The sequence below is a fragment of the Electrophorus electricus genome, chromosome 13 (genome assembly GCF_041902795.1).
Source record: "Electrophorus electricus isolate QZ-2024a chromosome 13, ASM4190279v1, whole genome shotgun sequence".
Classification (NCBI taxonomy): domain Eukaryota; kingdom Metazoa; phylum Chordata; class Actinopteri; order Gymnotiformes; family Gymnotidae; genus Electrophorus; species Electrophorus electricus.
In genome coordinates this window covers 9,941,924-9,967,697 of record NC_137509.1, presented here as the reverse complement: position 1 = coordinate 9,967,697, position 25,774 = coordinate 9,941,924, and the positions used below count along the sequence as shown (strand labels likewise).

At 43.0% G+C, this 25,774-nt stretch overlaps 1 protein-coding gene across 4 annotated transcripts in view; it reads left to right on the top strand.

The window, feature by feature from the left end:
* Positions 1 to 14,202, top strand: part of pcdh7b (protocadherin 7b) — a 106,097-nt gene extending 91,895 nt beyond the window's left edge. For 2 of the 4 annotated variants that reach the window (XM_035519666.2, XM_035519665.2), the window contains exon 3: positions 9,921 to 14,202. In XM_035519666.2, the coding sequence (XP_035375559.1) occupies positions 9,921 to 10,345 (425 nt within the window). In that variant the 3' untranslated portion in view covers positions 10,346 to 14,202. Of the gene's footprint in view, positions 1 to 8,538; positions 8,558 to 9,920 lie in introns of all 4 variants that reach the window. The other 2 variants (XM_081694831.1, XM_035519667.2) reach the window with 2 other exon arrangements.
* The last annotated feature ends 11,572 nt before the right edge of the window (positions 14,203 to 25,774 follow it).

Here is a 25,774-nt window from a genome sequence, read left to right as displayed (position 1 = left end):
GAGAGCGAGCGGCCGAGAGACTTTCAAACACATTAGATAACCAATCCCATTTCGAGGCTATTCCAAAAGGCCCTGGCAGCCTAGTGCCACTTAGAGTTGTGCTGCATTGGCAGTTAAGGCATGTAGAATGGATTGAAGCAGAGACATACAGTAGCTCTAGATGTAGGAAGAGTGGGCATGCAATATTTGCATGGGGAGAGGGCTTGTTTTGGCTGGAAGGAAAAAAAAAAAAAACAAGGATGCGCTTTTCTCACATTTTATTCTACTACTGTTGTACTCGAGGGGCAAAAGACAAGAGCTGCAATTAAACCCACTTCCTCTCTCTCCTCCATTTATGTTTTGGGTGGGGGCAGCGGATTAAATCAAACCGCTTTGTCGAGGGGAATCGGGAGTGGAGCAGCGCTTTGATCGTGGCGGAGATGCTGGCGCGAGCCCTGCGTGGAAGTGCATTTAATAAAGTGCGCCCTTCTTGCCGAAGAAGCAGGCAAAGAACGGCAAAACCCTGTCCGGCCGCGTTTAATAATGCGCTCGGCACCGCGGAGCCCTCCGTTAGCTCCGTTAGCCTCAGAGCTGAGGGAAGCTGTGATTAGCAACACCACGCTCACTGGTTCTGGTTTGTTTTTTGTTTTTCCTGTCTAAAAAAAAACAACATAGAAAAGAAAAGATGAGCTATTTCCAAACACTGCGCAGCACTGAAGGATAAAATGTAATGGCTCCGTACAGATGCATACAGCAATGAGGAGAGTAGGATGCCTATGTGTGGGTGGATGGAAGATTTAAGGATTTTGTTTGGAAGAATGACTCTAACTTTGAATTGGAGCACAACATGTGAAACATTTACAGCAAGGTGTGAAAACTATGGAAACACATACACACAACCATACACACAATACACGTTCACATCCTTGCTGTTTCAAAGTGCCAATGTTATAAATGGTACGTGCTCCAGCAAGCCCACACTTGCATAGACAGTTGAGATGCAAGCACTCACTCTGATCTGGGCTTATTTATACAGATGCAGGAACATACTCGCACTTTCATGGGCATCTACACACACACACACACACACACACACACGGACACACAACACAAAACTGCTTTACTGCACACGTTCTTGTCACCCACACATACACACACCCTGCCTCACGTGGTAGCGGGAGGTCTCTGTGTTTGGTGTCACCCACCCCTCCTCCCCTGTGCCATGGCTCCAGGTGAGGTAAAGAGGCTATTGATCGTTTAGTTCCAGCCCAGGAGAGCGGCACGATGACAATGTACCGTGAAGCAGGCCTTGATTTAGCGCAGGCTGCTGCTGAGGACCTGCAGCTGTCCTCTGAGCAGAGGCAGACCTGAACAGACTCCTCGCCTGAGACTCGCCTTAACAAACTCCGTGGAAGAGTTCCGGGCCAGCGCAGTCCCGCTTCTGGCCACCCTCAGCTCTTGAGTTCAATGCCGAAAGAGAGTTTGAGGATTGGAGTCTGGAGGCAAGCGGTTGTTTCATAGTGTTTACCTTCTTTCTGGGTCTGCGAGTCTGCATATTTTACTGCACACTAAGACATCCAATTATGAGTCTTTTAAGTCAAAGCTGAAGAGTTTGTGTACACTGGGAGAAAGAGAAAATGGCCATCTTACAGCACACACCATGTCAGGCGTCTGTCTGTCTGCTGTATCACACTCCCACATCAGGACGCATTCCACACAAATTACTTCAGTTCTGAAGACTGTGTACCATTTGAATTGAATGAAGCTATTTTTGTATTTTAAAGTTAAATTTGTAAATACCTTTTATGTGGCATCTCTTTGGTTATGTCTAATGAAAGCAGCAATTCTAGCACAAAGCTTTTGTTTTCTTAACTAAAATATGAGCCTTGATTGGCCTGTGGAATGCATTTAAAATGATCTGCTCCACATTCACACAACTAGAACCTACAAAGAGCAGCTTTAAAATAATGGTCGCCTTGTGCTGGTGCTGGAGGCTGTTGTATATTTGCCCAGATCTGCTTAATCTCACTGTTGAAAATTTTATAAAACATCCCCCACAGATGAGCTATTCAGACCGAGCGTGTTGTATGTCATGGCCCAATTTACCTGCTTTTAATGGGGGTCCAATCCCCTAGAAGAAGCCAAGCGGAGCCAAGAACTCTCTTTAAAAGTTCACTCGACTTTGATGAGGTACAAGACAGAAGAGTGCGAAGAAGCTCGATTGAGCCTCGGGCCTTAATCCTCAGGAAATGTGAGCCGCACTCATTTTCACAAGGTTCTAGCTCAATTTCAGTAGGCCCTTGAGGGCCAACATACTCCAGTGTTGGTTAGGGATCTTGAACAACCTGCGAGACCCCCTCTCCCTCCGGTTAACTTAATTAGCCTCTCACACCCCTCGGCATGGTGGGAATTAAACACGGTGACTCATTGAGCACTCGTGGTGAGGAAAACATGCATATGGGCCGCTCTGTTGGAATCTAGTACTGCGTGGAGAGTTAGGGGGAGTGGCCAGGAGGGCATCGGTTCAGACACCACAGTCAAATTGTGCTGTTGATTGTAGAAGTATGTAATGTTCCAGTGGAATGGAAGAATGTGGAAAGAATCCGATGGTTTTCCGAGCTGGAAAAACACGAAGAAGTTTCTTTTATAGGGCTTTTTTGTTTGTTTTTCAGGCAGTTATATTGCAGTATCGTATTGTCTGGTAATGACAACATCTTTCTAAGATGATATTATATATAATTCTAACATCATAAGTTAGTGTAGTCATTGTAAACACACACAAAACAGATTAAAAAAAAATTTATAAAATTTTTATTCAGCATCTGTGCTGAATTCCAGTGAAAGCAACTGTTGGATTTTGGAATTCAGCAAATCAGACAGACTTCATTGTATGATTCAAACAATCTGTTGCCCTTTTCCCATATATATGTTTCTATAGCAATAGAGTTATTTAGGCCTCTTTTCTCCTCTCCTTTCTTTTGAGGGCCTCAGTCGTAACTGGAGCAAAGCACAAGCCGCCAGGTTTGCGGGGTTTAATTGAAATTGTATTTTGACAAATGCGCATTTAATGGTGTAAAATAGGCTATTGTGTGTGTGCGTCTGGGAGTGTGCGATAAGACGACCAGCTCTGAGCCAATGAAACGCGGTCTAAAGACCGACAGTGGCAGGGGGAAAAAAACAAACAAACACACACACAAAAACAGGAGATTTGAACCCCTGTCTATCGTCCTCTCTGCCTTCCTCAGCAGAAAGTCAGTCTGAGCTTAAGCGCTGACATTTCTTTACACACATGTTGCCTGTTTCACTATGTCTCCTTTCTGAATGCATCACACTCCTCTCACCCATCTACTGCCACATAATCTGTGAAATGGAAGTGTTAGTACCTGCTATGAATAATACTTGCTTTCTTTTTTTCGCAAATGTGCTGGGAAAGGCGTTAGCTCTAAGCTCTACATTTGATGTTTCTCAATGGCATGTTTCTTCCTGTTTAGACTCTGCCAGCTTTTGGTGGCATAGATTTTAACACTATAACAACAAGGAGGCGTGGAGGGAGTGGCGACAAACTTATCAGAAGGCACAAGAAAGCCACAGTCTTGCTCATGTTTGGCGTGACCAAGTCATAGTGCGAGCAGATGACTGCAGGCGTCATGATACGCAGATGAAGTGTCAGGAAGCAGGGGGAGCACCATAGTTATGGGGACAAGAGTCAGAGAGGGAAACGGGAAAGTAAGGAAAATGGGAAATAGAGAGGGAGTGTGTGTGTGTGTGTCTGTGTCGCATTAGGTAATTGGCAGCCACGTTGTCACTGGAATGAAATTATGCTAGTTAATCTTTCCCCAATTAATCACAGTTGGAGTGGTCTAACCATACGCTAATTATTTCCCCAAGTACTGTTCGCCATCATAAAGGGCCATCTCTACCTGTTTAGCTGCTTGGAGGATGTGCAGGGGCTTTTCATCCAATATATTCCATTTAGAGAGCTGCTGATATTACAACACACAAACAATATCTCTTCATCGTATCTAAACCGCCTCTTAGAGCTTTTATCATATTAAATGGTAGTCACAGAGAATAATGCACTGGTACGGAACATGCCCGAACTACGAACTATGTCTAAAATATTTTACCGAGATGCGTTTTCAAAACATTAGGAACAGAATGGAAATTAAACGAGCGTGAGAGGCTCATTTACCAGTCTGCCAGGCCCACCTCTGCAGTGACCTCATTGGTTCTGGCTGCACGTCACGTCATGCGCTCTTGTGCACTGAGTGGTTTTACTCTGCAGGCCTTGTTTACTAAGGTGATTCTGATGAGAGCGTATGTGGCCAGCTAGCGCTACATTGCGTGGCTGAGAAAATACAGCCATCACTTTTCGTGATGCTTTCGCAAAGGTGATTCAAAATGCATGATAGTTGCAGTATGAGACACACGGGAACTCAGCAGGGGTCCTAGGTTTGCATTGGCCAGCAGACGTGCGGTGGTAGTGCTGTCTTTGTAATGCTCCCAGGCTTAGCTGAAGATCGTCTGGCAAGTAACGAGTCTATTAACCACACGCACTACCAGCCAATCAAAGAGTGGAGTAAAGACAAGAGGAAGATTCTCGCCTTGCTCTTTTCTCTCCTTCACACGCACTCTCTCATCTCCTTTTATCAGACAACCTTGTCTGGGGTCCCTACATTAAAAGATCCAGTAAATATCACTGCTCTATACACTTCCAGTCATTTTTCTGACCCCGTGTGTAGTCCACATTAAGATCACATCTTCTTCTGATTTTAGTTCTTAAGAACAGCTTGGAGCTTTATGTTTGTAGCTCCATAGCAAGCTCAAAGGTGTTTTTGAAGCATCCCGGTTTTCTTTTTTTGTGTTTGTTTTGGTTTTTTCTTTCGGTAGAGCAGGTCTCTTCTCTTGTACCGGTAGAAATGGGAAACACATGAAGTGTGGAGACTCAGGCGAGTTAATGAACTGTTAAAGAGATGTAACAGTTAGTAGGAGACAGGATGGTAAGAGAAAGAGTGTGATATGCATTAGAATTGGAGAGGGTAAAAATGTCACAGGAAGAGAGTGAGAGCATGTGGTGAAGGACCAGACACTGGAAAAGAGTCACACAAGCTTGTTATTGTGGAAGTGCAAGGCGAGGAGCATGTGAAAGTGCTGGTCTCTGATTGCCAGTGTGTGTGTGTGTGTGTGTGTGTGTGTGTGTGTGTGTGTGTGTTAGAAGCTAAGAAAAATCAATAACAGGTAGATGAGGATACACACACACACACACACACACGCGTACTCTCTTATGGGGAGTTTTCCATCCATTCTAGGATTGTAACTCGGCCCCCCCATCCAGAAAATACTGACCAAAACCCTGGACTTTACAGTTCAACTGTTCTCAGCAGGCAAAAAGGCTGAACCCACACCCCCCGTCTTCTTTTCAAGACACAAACACACACACACACATTTCACAACTCACTGTCAATCGGGGTCAGTGGCCCATATAAAGCTCTCCAGTTCTCCATCACCAGCCTCACCACAGCGGGGAACTGACTGCACCCAAGAATCCACTTTTGTTTGTATGTAATTACGGAGCAGAATAGCTCGGAGCCGTCTCTTCCGCTGGCCCCGCCCCCGAGCCCCCATGCCCCTTCCCTTGGGCAGTGAAGGCTGGATGCTTCTTTTGAGCTCATTCAGAAGAGTTGGCCATGACACCCCCCCCACCAAACAACCTGCAGTTTGTGTGCTGCTGAGTCGCTAGCATTTCCGGGCCTGTCTGTGGTCCCGGCTCGCTGCCACCTGCCGTGGAGGGGGGGAGCATCCCTGCTGCGGCCCCGTTGCCCTGCGCCTCTCATGCCTGTCTGCTGCAGGCCTGTACTCCAAAAGTTGGACTGGTGTCAGATATTGGGGTCACTGGGATCTGAAGACCCCTACAAGAAGAAAAAGTGTTAAACTGTGGGGGGTTGTGTGTATGTTTTTTTTTCTCAAGTAAATGACCTTTAACTCTAACTCTGCATGCGGGTGCTACAACGGTGTTGAATGAGGGGAGCACTTGACTGTGTTAGCTTTCCTGACTGTGTAAGCTTTCTGCCAGCTCCTATTTTGACTGCAGACCCTATTTACCTCCTTAGCACCATTTAAAAGAAAGGGCACATTTACAATGAGAGCACAGCAACTAGCGATTTAATTAGCCTCGGTGCATGTTCCAGCAGATCTAACACACACAGACTATATTAGATTAGTTTAAGTTTATGGAACTTATTTGACTGATGTCTTAAATGCTCTGAGAGTTACGCAGATAATGAGTTAGGATAGAGACATAGATTGTGAAAATTACAATTACATGCTTCACCATGGCCTGTTCCTCTCACAGACTGCCAGGCATAAATGCCACTACAGCCACACGGTGTTAAAATAAGGAACATAAACTTGAAATGATGGGATCCAATTAGGGCCAGGTTAAACAGAGGTATCTGACTGGTTGCATCTTCTGTTACAGGGCTGAGAATACTAGAGCAGAATGACCAAGTCTATTTTAGCAAGCACACGACAGCCGCGACACCTTGGTCAGAATTTCTGATGCATTATGGCCTGATCGCTCAAATCTGTCTCCACTTTCCTCAGGACTTAGCATGGCCAGATGGTCCTGTAGCAGTGACTAGGCTGTTCATTTGAATGTAAAAGAGAAATGAAAATTTTGGCCTCATCTGTCTTTGATCAGTGAAACCGAATGACTCTCCTTATCCAGTACCGCGCCAAATCCCATAGACATGCCGCTTGTATGTGCCGTCATCCTGCTGTGCCCCGCAGTCCCAGAAACTGAGACCATGCAGCAGGACCTGCCGCCCTCCCCTCACTCCTCCCCATTCCGCTGTTCTTCCCTCCTCAGTGGGAGGAAGCCATCATCAGTGTAGGCACTGTGAGGGCTAGAGAACAGAGGAGCCCAGGGGGGTGGTGGTACCAGGCAGTGGTAGCTCAATGTTTAAGGTACTTGACTCGTAATCGGAAGGTTGCTGGTTCAAGCCCCACCACTGCCAAGTTGCTGTTGTTGGGCCCCTGAGCAAGGCCCTTAATTGCTCAAGTTGCACTCAGTCATAATTGTAAATTCTAAATGTCAGCTAAATGTAAATTGGTTGGGGGTAAGGAGGTGGGTCTTAATACAAGAGGTCAAGGGGGAGCTGCTCTGGAAGCTGACTGCAGTGATTGAGGTGATGTGGTCATCAGCCAAATACTGACTCAGACCCTGAAGAGCATGCTGGGTAAAATGTGAGAACAGCAGCAAGGCCCTGATGGCTTAATTGTAGAAGAGAAGTTGGGTGTGGGAGTACTATTCTGAGTGAGAGTGAGAGAGAAAGCAAAGCAGGGGGAAGGAGAGCTAGTGAGAGTGTAAAAGAAATAGTACAGGCTCCCGTTCCGCCTGGTCATTATAGACCAGGCAGAAAAGTGTCAAGCAGGAGAAGAAAAATTGAGATATTTCTGCTGTCCTGCACACAATACTGGACTGCACTGGCACCAGTGATATCCTATTTTTATGTGTGGAGTTATAGTGTCTTACAGTACAGTTGCACAGTTTGCAGCATTCCCGCCATTTGTTAAGGCCATTAGAAGTGTGTCTTCTAATGCAGACATGACAAACTGCACATTGTATTTATCACCCCGTGGGATGCTGGCCTTCCGTACACCCACCAAATCATTTTCCAGCCACTTCCAAGCCTGCCCACACTGATCAGTGTGATTAGAACCGTTGAGCTAGCTTAGTGTGATTGAGCACGTGCTAGAATGTGGCCAAGCTTAGCACCCACAAAGCTGTCCCCACTGCCAGAGTTAGGGGCCAGCCCAGCATGAGTGCCGCTCTCTCTCAGCTAGCTCCGCTAGCCTTCAATGACCCACTACGCAACTAAGGCTAACCTCAGCCCAACTCAACCCATAACAAATGGCTGGCTAATGGGATCTTGCGAGGGAGCGCGTTAGCGGTAAACCAGCAGCAGCCGCTGCAGGATGGAGGGGCCGAAGGCCTTGTTTGGCAGGCGCTGAGGTCAGGCGAACATGTTCAGGGGTAGTGGAGGTTAATGTAGGATGCGACCTGGACAGGGATTTGTTGGCTAGAGAGCAAAGGGTTCCACAGGATTCAGCTCATAACAGCTAACCAGGCTGTGATTAGCTCTACATAGATTTGTTAGGTTGTGTGTATCTTGGTTAATGCATTAAGCACAAGGATTTTAAGCCCATGCACAATCCAAAGATGCATTTAAATTGTGTTTTGTGGCATAACCACCAGCCATATCGCCACAAAGCATAGCTTGACGTTACCAGATAGATTGGACTTGGTTTTAACCTTTATTTTCTGTCTTCTTGTTGCCCTCTTTTCATTTTTGTGACCAGCCAGTTTTTTTATGACTTTATACCAAACACATCTGTGTGTGCACTTTGTATGTGTGAGGCTTATCTGAAATGACTAATCATTATTTTGGTAAACCCTGATCAAAGTTGCTGTAACATTAACGTACTTAGCAGTCCTGCTCTTTGCAAAGACAAAACGTGGAAACCAAACAGTGATGCTATTTTATTCTTTCTTTACAGGAGAAAAAGAACAATAAAAGTAAGCTATGGTTAAAACTAATTTTTCTGTTCAGTCAAAGGCAGCATGCTTCCTCTTAGATGTGCTCTCACCCTCTCTTGCTTGTGTCATACCCTGCATTTGGTCATTAACCGACCATCGCTAACATGAAAGCTTTGGCACTGCGGCACCGCAGACTAAATGGGCAATCGGAGGCCCAGTCTTTTCTAGCAAGAGAAAGCTTTTGTGTGCGCTTCTGTTCAGTTTCCCGTCCAAATCCGACTGGAATTTGGTCCATCTTTTCGCTCTCATCCCTTTGCCTGGTTAGTGAGAAGTCACTTTTTGTCGACTGTTGTTGTTTTTTTTTTTAGAAAACTACAGATGTACACCATTTGGCAGTGTTTAGTTATATGTGCTGTGCATTTCATTCTTGCTCTGCAGTAAAATAGAGGCATTTATTGGATTCTTGTCTTCTTTATTTTAAAAATATACTGCAGTTTTTGAAAATATAAAAAGAAACAAATGTTTGTTTGTTTTTTGCTATGGAATTACAATCGAATTATTGGAGGTAATAAGTTGCTAAGTAAAGAGGTTTCTTCTGAAGTATATAATGATGTAGACCTTCTTCAGAATGTACTGAGCACAAGGATGTGATTAAATATGGCTATTTTTACATTTAGAAAAACTGCTATCTCTTAAATCTACTTACTGGGGACTAAACGGTACAAGTTATTACTTTTGTCAAGAGCCAGCTCCAAAAAAAAACAAAAAACCCCACATTAATGCACTCATGCACGCACACACACACACACACACACACAAAGTGCTAAGTGCACAGCGCTTAGGGGAAGTTCCATGTCATTAGTTTTGGAGGGAGAAATCACAGAGCAGAGGATTTGCCCCACATTTCTGAAGCATGGTGTTCTTTTCAGAGAACTCACATCACCTTTTTTCCTTTGAGTGTTGATGTTTGTGTATCATTTTATGTTATGTGGTATGTGTTAGCCATGAAGTTCAAAGCATGACAAAGAGTGTTCATTCTAAAGAATGTGAGAAAGCAGCACTATTTCATTTAGATTATATGCCAAATTTAGTGGCCTTGTCGCTGTAATTATTTGAGACTTTCAATATATTCAAATAATTCAACCTTTTAAGCTTCATGAGGCTCATACCACGCCCCAATCCTTAGTCTCACTAAGTGATATATTCCCCAGCTGGTGAAGGTGAAGTATCTCTGCTAATGGCTTCTCCCTCTCTCTCTCTCCCTCTCTCTCTCTCTCTGCACATGTGCGTGTGTGTGTGTGTGTGTGTGTGTGTGTGTGTGTGTGTGTGTGTCTGTGTGTGTGTGTGTCTGTGTGTGTGTGTGTCTGTGTGTGTGTGTGTCTGTGTGTGTGTGTGTGGGCAGACTCGCGGCCTCTGCCTGACGTAGCCATGACGGGGAAATGCACGCGGGAGTGCGATGAGTACGGCCACTCGGACTCCTGCTGGATGCCGGTCCGCACCTCGCCCGAGCGCAGGCCCAAGGCCACCCCACCCCAGCTCTCTACCTTCATGACCTCGCCCGGGGGTGGCGGCGCTGAGCCGCCCGGCAGCCAGGAGGCGCTGGCCATGGCCAACGGCGACCCCTCGCACCTGCTGGGCGACCGCAACCGCAACCTCCTCAACAAGAAGATGGCCTCCTCCTCCTCGACATACGGCGCGTTTGGCTCGGCCGGCTTTGCTGGCGTCGAGGAGACGTCGCGACCCGCCGAGGAGATCCCGCTGGCCCCGACGGGCGAGTACAAGCCCACCCAGTGTGGCACACTCACCAGGCGGGAGGTGTACCTGTAAACGTCCTCACGGCGAGTCCGCGGCCCGTTGCGCCGGTGACTCGACGTCTGCTGAGACTCTGTTAGCCAACCAAACCCCGGTACGAACGCCATCATAGATGTTCCCCTCCCCCGCTAGCTCGCACTCACGATTGTTTGAAATAAGCAAGACCGTAATCTGTAAGTAAGTGAAGACTTAAAAGCATGGTTAAAGGTCTCGTGGACGTGAGGGAGGAGGAGGGAGAGGTGGAGGTGGAGAGATGGAGATGCTGGTGGATGTGTACTGTGTTACCTTGCTGCTAGCGTTTCGGGCCCTCTGACTTTTCCAAAGTGCTGCCTGGTTGTGTAGACTTCATCCTAAACATGCATGCATAATCTAGCCTCTTACAGGACTTGGACGTTACTTGATAGGACTTTTCTTCTACTTATTTTGTTCATTCTTTTTCTAAATGATGAGAAATGGATGAAGGCAGGCCAGACTGGTGCTTTTTTTCTTGTAGGGGATCAGTATTGTAGAAACTTTTTTTTTTCTTTTTTTGTTTACCTTTTTTCGTAATTATCATATCTGTATGCAATCTGTCCAAGGATTGGGCAACTTCACTGGACAACCTATCACATTCACCAAGAGACCAAAAAAAAAGGCCAATCATGGACAAGAACATGATATTATCAGTGATGACATGGATAGATAATGCAGGAACAGATGCTGGAACAGTTTCTTATATACTAGAACATTTGAATGACTGTAACCTTTGCAAAGGGTCTGTAGATATCTCTTTTAATTCTAAATGGCGCAAACCTGCGGCATACAAGCTGTAAACGGTGAACTTGCTCTGCAAGAAGCAAGTTTACCTGTGTGCCTATCTGCTTTTCAGATACACACACACAAACATACACACAAACACATTTAAACACACTTTTCCATGTGGGTGATGAGCTGTACATAAATGTTCTAAACATATTCCGGACACATGCTTGCTAGCCCAGCTGTCCAGTGCCACATGCCCTCTCTTCACCTCTCTGTTCAGCCCTGCCTTGGGAGAGAGTTCTCCAAGTCTCCAAGGCTGACCGTTCTTGCCGGCATGTCATACATATGGATAACTCTGGTCATTTCCCTTCGTCTCTGGAAAAGTGGCTCCTCTAAGGACACATGACGCAAACTTTGCTCGACTTCTTTTCCTTTGTTGTCTCAGATTTAAAATTAAGCCCTTAGTGACCTATGGCACACCAGTTACACACACTCACATAGCACCTTACACAAGTGTATTAGAACTTATTAGAACTAACTGGCTGTTAGGATCTCCTGTTGGATAAACAGATAGCTACCAGGGACATGATTAAAGTGACTTGGTCCCAGTGACCTGCTTGGGCTGGCCCTGTGTAGCATTCTCTTAGTATGAGTGTTAAATTGAGCAATAAACCTGTGAGACAGACAAATATTCATTTTCAGCCAGCCAGTGCATATACACCAATACATGCATTATAGGAATGAGGATCTACCAGCTAAATGGATTTGTACAATCACTAAAGATGTCAGTTGGCTCACGGCTGGCCAGGAGCACTTCTTACAGAGAGCAACAAATGGTTGCCGTACGAAAACCAAAGTCCTGGGAACAACAAGACGTGACATCTCGGTTACAGAGGAGACTGTGCTCTGACATAGCTTTGATCTGGTCCTGTTTTGCTTTAAATTCCTGCACATGTATATCTACACAGGCTAAGGGACATGACAAAGATGTCCGGATGATGTCCTTACTGAAACACACAGCCTCATGCGCTTACTTTGGTACACACACACGCACGCACGCATGCACTCACACACACACACACACACACACACACACACACGCACACACACGCACACGCACGTGTACACATGCACGTCAAAGTCCTGCATCCAGGAACCATAAAATAACCCTAGTTTGAGGCCGTAAGTACACTTACGAGGCACAAAAATATCTTGCCTTTAAAAACTGGGTGACAGTAACCAGATGCAATGGCTCCTCTTTTGTACGTTAGATAACCTTCAGCTCGACTGGACTGCCATTTCCTTGCAGCCCCTTGAATCTGTAGTCTGTGTGTACTACTCGTCGTTAAAAGAAGTGCTCTGATGCTTATCAACTGTATACTGAAATATGTACTTTTTAATGCACGTTTAAAGGGATTCTACTTCACTTACTATGAAGGGAAAAAGAAAAAGAAGAAAATGTAACAAAAAAAAAAAAAAAAAAAAAAAACCTCTTACTCTTACCCTGTGAACTTCGAGGTCCGTTGCTTGCTTTTGTTCTAAACAGACATTAGACATGTAGTATGGCTTAGTATATCAGTTTGATACGGCTGAAAATGGAACATGTATATTTCAACAATTGGTCGGTTTATTTAGCATCACACTGTGTTTAAGGTTTGTTTGATAAATGTTGTTTCTTCTCACCAAATGCCTTTTTTTTTTAATTTCCTTTTTTTTCTTCTCTGCACCACAAACTCACAGTAAAATCACCGATACACTGAAGGATTACTTGTCCGCGTCACACATATGACATAATCCATGATGGTACTCTGCGGGCATGGTTTAAAGTTTTGTCTGTTTTTGAAATGTGAACCTGGTAATGATGCGCTGTGTGCAGAATTATTCGCATTTTGCTTTTTCTCATCTCTTACTGTGACACTTTTTACTGAATATTTAGAATGCTTCTGTAAAAAACGGGGAAAAAAAATCGAAACAGAACTATAGAGTGAATGCAAAATATGCAACTGTGCCTTTTTATACCATCATTGGTATGACTCATTGTCAGTTTTGACTAGTATAAAAACCAAGACGCTTTCTAAAGTGGATGAGGAGTGCTTTCTGCTGAAACTCCACTGCCTGGTGAAGTTTATATGATAGACTTTAAAAGAACACACACACACACTCACACACACAGAGAGACACACACGCACACACACACACACACACACACAGAAAAAAAAAAAAAAAAAAAAAGCTTTTATCTTGTGGCTTCTTTACGTAAGATCAGTCAAATGTTGTCAAGTCTATCAATACGTAATAAGTGTACACATTTTAGGTGATATCCTAGCATATAAATCATACAATTTCAAATTTAGCATGGTTTCTTGACCAAACCGTTATTTCTATACAGAATAATATTGATAATAAGGATCATAATACTCATGATACTAAGGACACTGAACTGATCAGCAAAGTCCATGTTACAATAGTTGAGTTCGGTGTGCAACGAAGAGAGAAACTAGCAACTAAGGTGGCGGGATGAAGAACCGCCAGGCTGGTAAAATATGTACAGTATGCTCACAGATACACACGAACACAGAGAACAGCAGCCATACAGATAATGATAAATGTCAGCACGTCTGAGCAAGCGATACGAGACAGGAAGTGGCGATACAGTAATGATGGCAAAGGAAATGGATTACAAACAGTTTGGCTTTGTCCATATTGACAGGAAAGCTCTCATACCCTTTGCAGCAAAACAAGGCAGAAATCAGACTGCAATCAACAGCGGTAAGCAGTGTGTGTATCAAAAACCCTACAGCAGCAGAACGGCGTGTTGTCAGCATTGGACTTGCGATATAGGTCAGACATTTCACAGCTAATGGAGAGATCTGTAATATTAACCATACTCTATTTGTCCTGCGACTTGGATGTTGATGTAGAATTGACGATCAGTTTTAATCATCATTTTATTAGGAGTCACTATGCACGCAGCTTAGCTGAACATGGCAAAATGTACTGAACGCTGAAGTCCACCTCTATTTATGAACTATTTTACATAATTTAATTTTTGCTTTTGTACAGATATTTCTGTAAATAAATTGCTTGTCATTTTTGTCTCTGCAGAAATTAAAATATAACGTTAAAAAGTGGTTGGCTTCATGTTTATCAGCACCCTGCGTACTACAGCAACGGACCTCCGTTTCATGTGAGAATCTGGAAAGCGCGGGTCAGTGCCGGTAACTCTCTACGTTAGACAGACAGAACACGTCTGACGGCGGGCTGAACGAGACTAGCTCCGCCCCTCGCGAGCCCAGGTGAGCCGAGGTTCCGTTAAACGTAATCCGATCGACCAGCGCGAGCTTGGGGGCGTAATTATCGTCGCTGTTCCTTCATCACCAAATGCTCCTGGACTGGCTACGAGCAAACCGTCGTGCAGTCACACTTAACCTCACCTTCAAAACCAGATTCCGAGCTATGATGTGATTAAGGCTGACTTGGTTAAAAATAGCACCGCGATTCATATCAGTGTCGCTCGCTTTTTCCGTACTCCGCATCGCCTTTCCCGCAGAGTTGTCATTTAGTTCGTTTATTATCGAATATCGCCAGTGTTTGTTAATGTTATCATCATGGGAATCTGTCTATCAAAGCAATCGCAGACAGTGTTTATTTACCACTTGCTGTAAACCTACAGTAATTTCACATAATCGAATTTGAATTACAGCGATGGCACACTGTTTCAAAGCACATTAAGAAATGTGCAGTATTTAGGTTAATGGGTGTGCCCTGTGTATTATGACATGAGTGATGAGCTAACACTTGCTAATAATATGGGCCCGTGCCAGGGCCTATTTAAAATACTTATTTACATTACATTATGCAAAATATAGGGCTTCATTTCAGCAGAAGAAGCTGATTTTCTTCCCATCCTGCAAAGCCTAAATTAAAACAAATTAAAATGAATAGGAGCCTAATTAATGTTTAGCCAATGCATTCCAAATGAACTGTTTCAAAACCTGCTTCCCATTAAATAAACAGTGTCTGACATTCAAAATGTGATGTATGTTATAGCTTTAGAATGAAAACAGATTGTCATGGTGAAAAATTTACTTCTCTCTCATACCAACATGTGCATAATATACTAGATCTTGTGAAAGAATGCCATTATAAATCTGACATTTCGATGGCTTTCATAATTGACAAACTTACTAATTGTCCTGCTTTAAATGTTGCTACGGTGTAGACTTCATGATTGTAGTGGCATAATGTACTTTGCTGGTTTAATCTAAAGCCTCTGGAGCTGCCATTGTTCTGTGAAGGGTTGGATAAGGTCTCATTGCCACTGTGATGGATTGAGATCTCACTATGAACTGTTCCAGGAAATCTTGCGCTCAGCTATAGTACCAACCCCAAAAAAATAATTAATTAATTAATTAATTTTAAAATATATATATATATATATATATATATATATATATATATATATATATATATATATACACACGTACACACACACTATAATTACCACAAACACACATACACTCCATGGTGCATTCATTACATGTTGATTTAATGAGACATTCTAACTTTTCAGAATCAAAGATGTTGGTCAGTAAACTTTGAAGGGGCTTTAGGATGCATGTTCCTTAATTGTGACCAGCTATTTAGTCATGAGTTCAAAGCGAGAGAGAGGGATCGAGGGGGAGAGACAGGCATAGAGAGAGAGAGGCTGAATGCTCAATACTGAATACTGAAGAGTCAGTACTCTGCATAAACCACAGGCTGAGCAATTAATAACACCATTGAACATATTTCATGGCCAATGCATGCAAGATGACATTTGAGATGAATTTTTCTCTCATATTTAACTGTTAATGTCACCTGTTGATTGAGAATACATAAACTACAGAGAGAACACTAAAATACACAGACCCAGCCCAAACACAGTTGAATGCAATGCTGTTTTCCTGAGATTTATGTTTTTCTAATATTCTTTTCTATATTATGGAGAAATCCAATCATGTGCAGTTAGCACTTTGTAAAAATTGACTTTGGTGTTTATGTTTACAGTCAATTCTTTTCTTTCACCCCTCCAGTAGAAAATGAGAGAATGAAATCAAAGTTTTATGTGCTGTGGAAAATGAACAAATAAACACAGTGATGAGAAAAGTCCTGCAATAACTTTTTATTTAATTGAGATCATATAAATCCTATCACAGTTTATTTGAGGGGATATAGGACCCGGGAGATGATATTGTTACAGTGAATGATATTGTATTAGAGCAACAAGGGAAAATATCCCCCAAAAAATAAGGGAAAAAAAAAGGATTTCTATGCAATCATGTTCCAAAACCAGGAGGCCACACTGTATGTCAGTTGCATACAGTTCCAACAAATAGTTCCTGCATGGGTTGTGAATCACCAAGATGATGCTGCCAAAAAATTATGTGATATTTCTTTCTTATTAAATGAACAGACACCTTATAAACAAATAATTGGCATTGAATTGAAAGCCATTTGTAGTGTCATAAGAGCACAAAGTGCTCAGAGAGCAATAGCCCAGTTCAACAGCCCAACCAGGCAGATGTTCCAGCCCTATTATGGCCAGAGGTCACATGTCCAGCCCTGGTGCCCCATGTGAGGAGGCGAGAATGACTTATGAGCGTTCACCTTCCGCCATGGTGACCTTTAGCAAAGCACTTACCTCCTGTGCGCTCCAAAGACACTGTAGAACAGCCGATCGTGCCCTGTGCACTGTGCCCTGTGCTAACACTTAGTGGGGCTCTGCAATGTACCCGTGGGAAAGAAACATACAATGAAAACAAATGAAGTGAGTGGTTGTGCTCTCACTTCGGTAGGATGCATATAGCAATAATGCAAATAAAAAAGCAGCTGTTATCAAACCACAGCTGGAATGCTATTTGTACATTTGAGTGAGACATTCAGATGAATATCTTTTTTCTCCTATATATTTTCTATAATTTGTTCAACACATTTACACTTACAACAAAATTTACATGTCGTCCTTGAATAGGGGAAGGTCATTTGACGTCAACAAATAACGCTAGAATTTTTCATACTTTTTCTTGATCATTTGCCCTTACTTCAAAACATCCCTGAGTCTTTCTTTAAATAATGCTATGTTAATTTGATGGATAATATATTGTCTGTCTTTCATTTTATGCTTTGTTCTTTAATGAGCTACCTGTTTTAATTCGACATAGAACAATGAATATAATGCTTCTGATATGCATGTTAGCATAATGCTTATATATTCAGTAAATGGTAAAGGCCCTGTCCATAAGCGGTTGGACAGTGGCTCAGTTTTTATTGTTGTGGTTTTAGCAGTTCAAGCAGGTTTGATTGAAAATACAGTAGTGAATAAAAGGTTAAAGTGCAAAATGACCTCTCAGCTGAGAGGGTTTATCACAAGAGGTGCACTATTGTCATGCCTCAAGAAAAGCAACACCAGGACACAGTTTGCCAGAAAAAGAAGTTAAATACCTACAAATGCTGTAGAGTTGTGGAAAGATTAATAAGGGCTGCGATTCCCAGTTCACCCAATAGGAATATAAATATAAATATAAATGTAAATTTCCTCACTCTGAAACTAATGTTCTCGCCTTTAACCTCCTAGCCAGTGCTTCATTTCAGATCCAGGGTGCTAAAGCATAGCCTAAACAATAAAAAAAAATGTGTCACTCTTCATGTTCTTACACACACTGCTTTGTTCACATGTGTGTTTATATACACATATTAGAATCAGAATCTAAATTCAAATCAGTTATGCCAAGTTATCAGTTATATACATATATGAGGATTTTTTTCTTGGTGAGCGCATATGTAACATTTAAACAGACTGGCATATTGACCTATTTACAGATCGATAGAGAGTACACAGAATCTGGAATAAATTAGACTTAAATAAGATAAACTAGAATAAAGCCATTTAAAAATATAAGATAATAGAACAGATATAAAAAGGAATGCTGAATATGTGCATATTAGCAAGAGCTGAAGAGATGTATGATTCAGTGTTATATACAGCATATTGAGCTTATTATTGCATGACATGGGTATTCATGGATATATATAGTTCTAGCTAGGATGATAAAGATGATGCCTTTGACTGTTCCCAAACAATGGAGTTAGTGCTGCAGCAAAGGGCATGTTAGGTGAAAGGCTAAGGTGCAAGGTGTCCACTGTGGCTAATGAGGGCCACAGTCCTGGGGAAAAAACTGTCCTTGACTGTGCTGGCTTTGATAGTCCTGAGTTTTCTGCCTGACAGCAGGGGATGGAAAAGGTAATGTCTGTGGTGAGAGGGGTTGGCTGTAATTTTCCCAGCATGTTTCATGATTCTGTTGTTGTATATGTCCTGAAGTGCTGGCAGATTACATCCGATAATCCTCTCCGCTGTCCTGATTATCCACTGGAGCTTGGCTTGTTCCTGTGAGGTGGTGGAGCCAAACCAAATGGTTATGGAGGAAGTAACATGGACTCAATGATTGCAGTGCAGAACTGAATTATTACAGACTGTGGCAGGTTGAATTTCCTCAGCTGCCTTAGGAAGAACATCCTCTGCGCTCTCTCTTGGAGATGGAGACTATATCTCCCTCCCACCTCCGGTCCCTGGATAGGGTGAGGCAGTCAAAACCACAGAGCCATTGATGTTGAAGGGGAATGAGTGGGGAGCACTCCATTTACAGTCAACAACCATCTCTGGGTGTTATCTTTAGGGTATTCCAGGACATCAGCTGCTTCGCTTCCTGTAGACAGAATCATCATCATTGTTTATGAGGCCAACCACTATAATGTCAAACTTCACAGTTCTTAGGAGGTGCAATATTTGGCTTAAAGACTAAAGTGCAGGGCTGAGAGGACCCAGCCTCGACGTGTATCTGTCCTGAGGGTCAGTGACTCTGATGTGTGTCTTCCGATCCACAACTGCTGTCTCTAGTCTGTCAGGAAATTTGTGATTCACTGACATATGGGAACTGGCACACACAGCTAGGTGAGTCTGAGCTGCAGAAGTTCCGCGACAGTGAAGTTAAAAGTCAAGCTGAAGTTAGCGAAGAGAACTCTTGCATAGGTACCTGAACTGCCAAGATGCATTAGGGTGAAGTTCAGGGCTAGGCTGACTTCGTCATCAACACGTGTGTTGGCTCTGTACCTTAGAGAGTCTATCAAGGAGTCTGTAATGGCCTGCAGGTAGGTTAGGATGAGGCATTCATAAACCTTCTTGATTGCAGGGGTCAGGCCCACCAGCGTGTGCTCATTAAGGCATGTAATCCATGTCATTTTTTGAGACTGACACAGTGATAAAGGATTTGAAGCAGAGGTCCGAATATCTGTTGAAGATGCCATAAAGACTGCCAGTTGTTTCCTGTGCTTTACAATGGCTGGTAAGTCCCTGGAGCAAAATGTGCCAGCATCTGCCCTGTTGTGACAACATGGAACTGATAAGAGAGGCCAGTGGAAACGTGACACAAGTCTGCAGACAAGTTAGCAGATGCCAACTGGCATGGGTACAACGCTGGTGCCAAAAATGTGAGAATTACCACTCACAATTGACTATAGACTGTACCTTAGCCTTTTAGGTACAATGTTAGAGTAGGTGTAGCTAATAATGGATCTACTGAGCATATACTCACCAACTAGAAGATGCCCTCAGCATCGATATGATAGTAGAGAATAGTTGAGGGCTACCCAAAGTGTCACCTTGTACATTTATTGTACAGCTATAGTGGCAAAGAAACAGTTCATATATATGGAATATAAAGATATCCTTTCTCAACTCAAAATGTGTTTGTATGAAAGCGAAATTCTGTAATCAGTTTTCTCACTTTTTGATTTCTCAGCGCCCACTAATCTCAGGCTTTGCTATAGAGGCGATAAAGATTAGGTCTTTAAAGATTGTTTTTTCAAACAAAGATTAAGCCTATTCTAAGATTAGGTTTCTTCTGAGTCAATGAGGATTCTCCCTCTGAAATCCTTTCTGCTGGACTAGGCTTAAAGCGCATCTACCCTTTGGACTGTCCTTCAATATGAGATGTCAGCCAGTCTGCCATTGAGAATGCAAGCAAAAGTGAAGGAGTCATGAATGGCAACAATGACGTTTTGAACCAATACCTGTTGTGAGTAGCCTATTACTCAGTCCCACTGGATGAGGAGCTATGGCATACAATCTCCATGGAGACAGAATTATGGGGTGTGCCCATGTGTAGGATACAGGGAGATCATATGTATGTGAGCAAAAGGATGCAAAAGGGGCGAGAGGGAGAGAGAGAGAGAAAGAGAGAGAGAGAGAGAGAGAGAGAGAGAGAGAGAGAGAGAGAGAGAGAGAACCATAGTTTCCAGTGTAGGGGAAGTAGATCACTGATTATTACAGAGGAGGGTTAAAATGCAGTGATCCTTCCTGGGATAATTTATTAGAGAAAAAGCGAGGTATGGCCATGCCAACCAGCTGGAGATGCTCAGTAATATTTAACATTCATTAGCAACCCTTCTACTTCGTTCTTTCTGCTGATCGCTCAAATCTCCACATGGGGGCACGAATGGAAAAAACAAGAAAGAAAGGATGTGGCAGTGGTCTCCATGCCAGCAGCACTCGGCCCGGCCGGTACTGTGACAGGTCGCCAGCTATCATCCTGCCCACAAAGGCAGACTCAGAACGAATGAACTCGTGATCAAAACGAGATGCACACAGACCACAGTGAAAAACAGCACCCGAGCTTACAGTTCTCTCCTATATTATCATGACATGGCCCCCCTTGGCTTCTCACTGCATGGTTCAGCACCATCAAACAGCACAGCCCGACATCATGAGCATTATTTAACAGAAAAAAACCTACAGAGCACCAGAACATCCTCTAAAGGGATGTGGAATATTTATTTATGATGATAAAATAGAGCCACTCTGTGGTGGCAGTGTCATCTTAAAAGACAGCTTAGCATTCATGGGAGAAAATTTGAAATGCAGCCCTTTCTAACAAGCCCCAGGAGTGGAGCCTTGCTAGGAGTGTTTTACTTTCTACAGGGATGCTGGGAGATTGGATGAGATTGGCTACATTTAGCTTTTGGCCAAGGTCTGGAGAATGAGGCGAATGCCAGGTACTGATGCAGTGTAAGTGCATCGTTGATGATTCAGTGGGAAGATAAGATTTTAGTCTTGGGTGATTCTTTACACCAATCTTATCAGGCCAGCATCTATCTCCCTCCCTCTTAGATGCTCAGGCTTGGACACTTCGTTAGGTGTGTGTAAGTTTTTCTCTCTCACGTCACCTGATTACCCTTCCTTACAGCGCCCCTAGGATGTGTTGAATTCATCCCACCATTTAATTTCAAGTTGCAACTAATTCAAGGGACCTAAAAATGCGACATAACATCAAAATGTATATTGGTATTTTATTGGAGAGTGTTTAAACTCTGTTTCACATACACAAACACACACACAAAAACAAATTCACATGCACATGCATGCATGCATGCATACACACACACGCCCAAACGCATGGGGACGCACACACACAGTTTGTCAGTTGCTACTACACATAACGGTTCCGCTCATACAGTACACCATTCCCACATGCACCCTCTACTGTAATCTAAATATAAGCCATGTAGTGTCATAAAATCAGTGATTTGTAGGAGTGGTTCCAAAGCTGTAGTGGGCTGGAGAGATGGAGCTTGTGGAGTGATGTTAGGGCTCCCACTTTATCCCTTTAATTACACTATTGGATGCAGTATAAGGATCAATTAATTGAAGTGGCTCCGTGCACACTGGATTAGACTGCTTGAGGATCACAGAGAGCCATAAAGCACTCTGGGGAAGAGGGGACACACACACACACACACACACACACACAAACAAACTTACATGCACATGCATGTATGCGCACACACACATGCATACAAACACACACTGCTTTTTTACAGTAATATATAGATCAACTTGTTGACTGAGTGGCAGTATTTACAGTCTGTCTCCAATTCTGTCAAACTGGAAAACGCTGCAATACCTGGTTAGGTGCTCCTCAGACACCTGAATTTAACCCAGTTTAGCTGACAGCCTATATACCAACAAAGTGATATGAAGCCACAGAAATGTTGTTAATATGCCTGGACCTCCATGCCTGTAAATGACCAGTTTTAAACTATTGCATTTTCAGTCCCCACGTGTTATGTGCAGATGTTACCTATACAAAGATTAAACTGCAATGTAACAATCTCTTCCAGAGCCTCTGAAGAAATCAGTAAGCCTTTCCAACCCATTTTTATACCCAACTGAGCTAAATGATTCAAATCTTTGAAAATAACCATAATGCTGTGCCCACCTTTAAAACAAAATTCAATGGAACCCAAACATAACAAATTTACAGCAGGTAGATATAGATGGATTGTCAGCCTCAGAATTGGCGGTGTGGAGTATATATGTGTGGCACCATCCTATCGTCTGCTTGAGGCCCCAGTGTAAACACAAACTTATACCATCTGTGCTGGCTCAGAAGCAGTGGATGGAAATGAGAGACTAAGTAGCTCTGCTGCTGAACTCCTCATTTTCCCTTTACCTCAGAACCTAAAATCTGCACATCCACATTAGGAGGAGTATGTGTAGACTGGGCCAGTGCAGTTCATGCTATAGTTTGCTAAATGTTTGTGTCTGTGTGGGGCTAGTGTCTGCTTACTGTGTGTGGTGTCAGGCACAGACTTAGCATACATTCCAAAACTAAGTCAGAGTACAGTGTAGATGAGTCAGAGTCAATGCTGAGTGTCTCACTGCTAAAATGTACACTTCAAGTATGCTGGGTCACACCTGTGCTATGTGCTTGCACTGGTGCTTGTGTGTGTGTTTGTGTGTGTGCATGTGTCTATCTGAGCCAGAGTCAGCTCATCTATGCTTCTCTCTCTCTCTCTCTCTCTCTCTCTCTCTCTCTCTCTCTCTCTCTTTGCCTAGAGCATAGCTGCAGCTTTGCCTCATCCCTACCAATGTCATTTATTTATTTGACTCCTATTCCTTCAGACTGTCTTGATGGCTGCAGGCACAATGGGATGCATTTACGCATGCGTGCTTGCACACACACACACACACACACACACACACACACACACACACACACACACACACACACACACACACACACACACATACACACACACACACACACACACACACACACACACACACACACTCACACTCACACATTCGCTAAAAATGTAATGTGATCTCAGTTTTATGGCATTGCTGGCAGATAAGTGTGAGCCTAGGCATATTCGTGGACTGTCAGACAAACACACGTATGCACACTATCACACACACACACACACACACACACACACACACACACACACATGCACTCCTTTTTAAATGAGAATTCTGAATGTTGTTGGGCTCTAGTATTGGTGACATTATGAGATGGTATTCCAGTCAAGCTTTTAAAAAGACTGAACCTTTTTTTCAGCTGGGCCATGGACTCACACACACACACACACACACACACACACACACACACACACAAATACACACGCTAATGTAAGTAAATAAACAATGTAAGATGATACAAGGCCTTGCAATCCCTTATAAATAGTGTAGCCTGCTGTAAGACAGAGCCAGATAGAGAGAGCAAGAGAGCAAATCAAAATGAGGCAGTCTGACAGCCAAACAAGAAAAGATTCCATCTGCATTACAAGCTTGATTTGTTTTCCTGGCTTTGCTTGATATTTGTATCCATGTACAGTTGTTGTGTCACCTTTGTTTATAGGTTTTAGGCTGGTAAAACAGAATACATCCCATAATCTGACATTATGTGTTTGTTGATTGATTGATTTATTTGTTTTCACTTAAATTGGTTTGTCTCTAGAACTAATGTGGCATGATTTGACATTGGTTGAACACCTAAATATACATAAAGCAAACAAAAAGTACTAATTTTCAAGAGAAGCCCACAAGAATAGGCCTCCAGAAGAAAATAGAGCCTTCTCAACATCCACTTAGTCTTTAGATGATCTAAACCCCTGATATCAGTTTTTTTTTATTTAAATAGCATGAATGAGCTATTTCTCCATTGAGTTGAAACCTCCCAGTTGTCTATATTAAGTTATCGTTTCATTGTAGCTCATGAAGTGGCTTTTGAATGAATTTCATTTGATTTAGACCTCTGTGTAACCCTGAAAGTCTACCGTAGAGGGCTAAGAGAAAGATCGCATCCTTAAGAATGAGACATACACAGAGAGAAAAAAGATTCAGAGAAAGAGAGAAAGAGATGGAGAGAGAAGGATGGCTCAGAGAGAAGACTGGTATATAGCTCTCTGTCAGCACTTTTGCTTGACTTAAAGGTTTATTTGTCATGTGCATTGGCGGCTCTGATCTGGCTGAAAGGTCAGCAGTCTATCATATTCTCTTATATCACCTGTTTCATATTGACACTGCGACTGTCTGTGTGCGCAGTCCTCCAACAGAAACTTTAGCAGACATTTATTATAGATCTGAAATATGAGCTAATTGTCTCTCAACTGTTATTGATAAATCTTTTCCCACAAATGGCCCTGACCCGATGGAAGCAAAGTTTTTCTCAAAGACAAAAACTTTCCCAGAAGTTGAGTTCAATGCAATATTATTGATTTATATTATGAATATGTGTGCACACCAACTTCTGTCAAAACTAATGTGACGCTACTTGTGGACCACACATATAAACAGCCAAGTCTCCTTCCATCTTTCAGAGTGTTGGAGGACAATGTCTGCGTAAATGCACTGCTAATAATAAGAACCTTCATTGATATTGCCACAGCCCTCTCTGCTCAGTTACTCCCAGTTCTGTCTCGCTCATCTTTTGACATTTATGTGTTTAATTAGCTATTTGTGTAGAGGACTAATACCTAATTCTCCCTCTGTCTCTCTTCTCTCTCTCTCTCTCTCTCTCTCTCTCTCTCTCTCTGTCTCTCTCTCTCCTCTCTCTCTCTCTCTGTCTCTCTCTCTCTCTCCCCTCTCTCTCTCTATCTCTCTCTCTCTGTCTCTCTCTCTCTCTCTCTCTGTCTCTCTCTCTCTCTCTCACACACACACACACACACACACACACACGCAAAAACCCCTTCTTTTTCTGTCTCTCTCTTTCTTGTTCTTACAGACTAAAATGCTGCATCATCCACCATGATCTTTCAACAGCCTTAAGCACTTTATCAAAAGTACTCCACTTGCAATATTGCGCTGGACCCCAAGGGAACTTGCAAAACATCTTTTAACCCACTGGCTAACACTTACAGCATGAAATACATCTTACGTCTGCTGAAATATGAATATGGTAATAGATACCTTTTTGATGGATTTCTACATAGTTTAGATCCCTCCCCACGCCACCAAGGGCCATTTACAGAGAACATGTGCATTTACTTCAATATTCATGCACCTTCTTAAGCCAAGATCTGAGCCATTTCAGTCAAACTGAACTAACATTGAATCCCTAATTAGGCTGTCATCATTGTGGTACAAAAGGAAAGAACAGCAATAGAGCAGAAATATTGGCATATTAGGTCCCCAGACACATCCTACCCATTCCTAAATAAGGGAAAATGCCAATTCATATTATTTGGGAGGAGGACAGCAGTAAACACTTCCTCCTTCTCTCTGCGGAGATCAGAGAGAGTGTGAGCATGTCCACCAGGAGCCGGGTAATCTTTTCAGGCTCCAGCTGCGTGTAAAGGACCCCCTTTGGGTTGCACTAGCTTAGA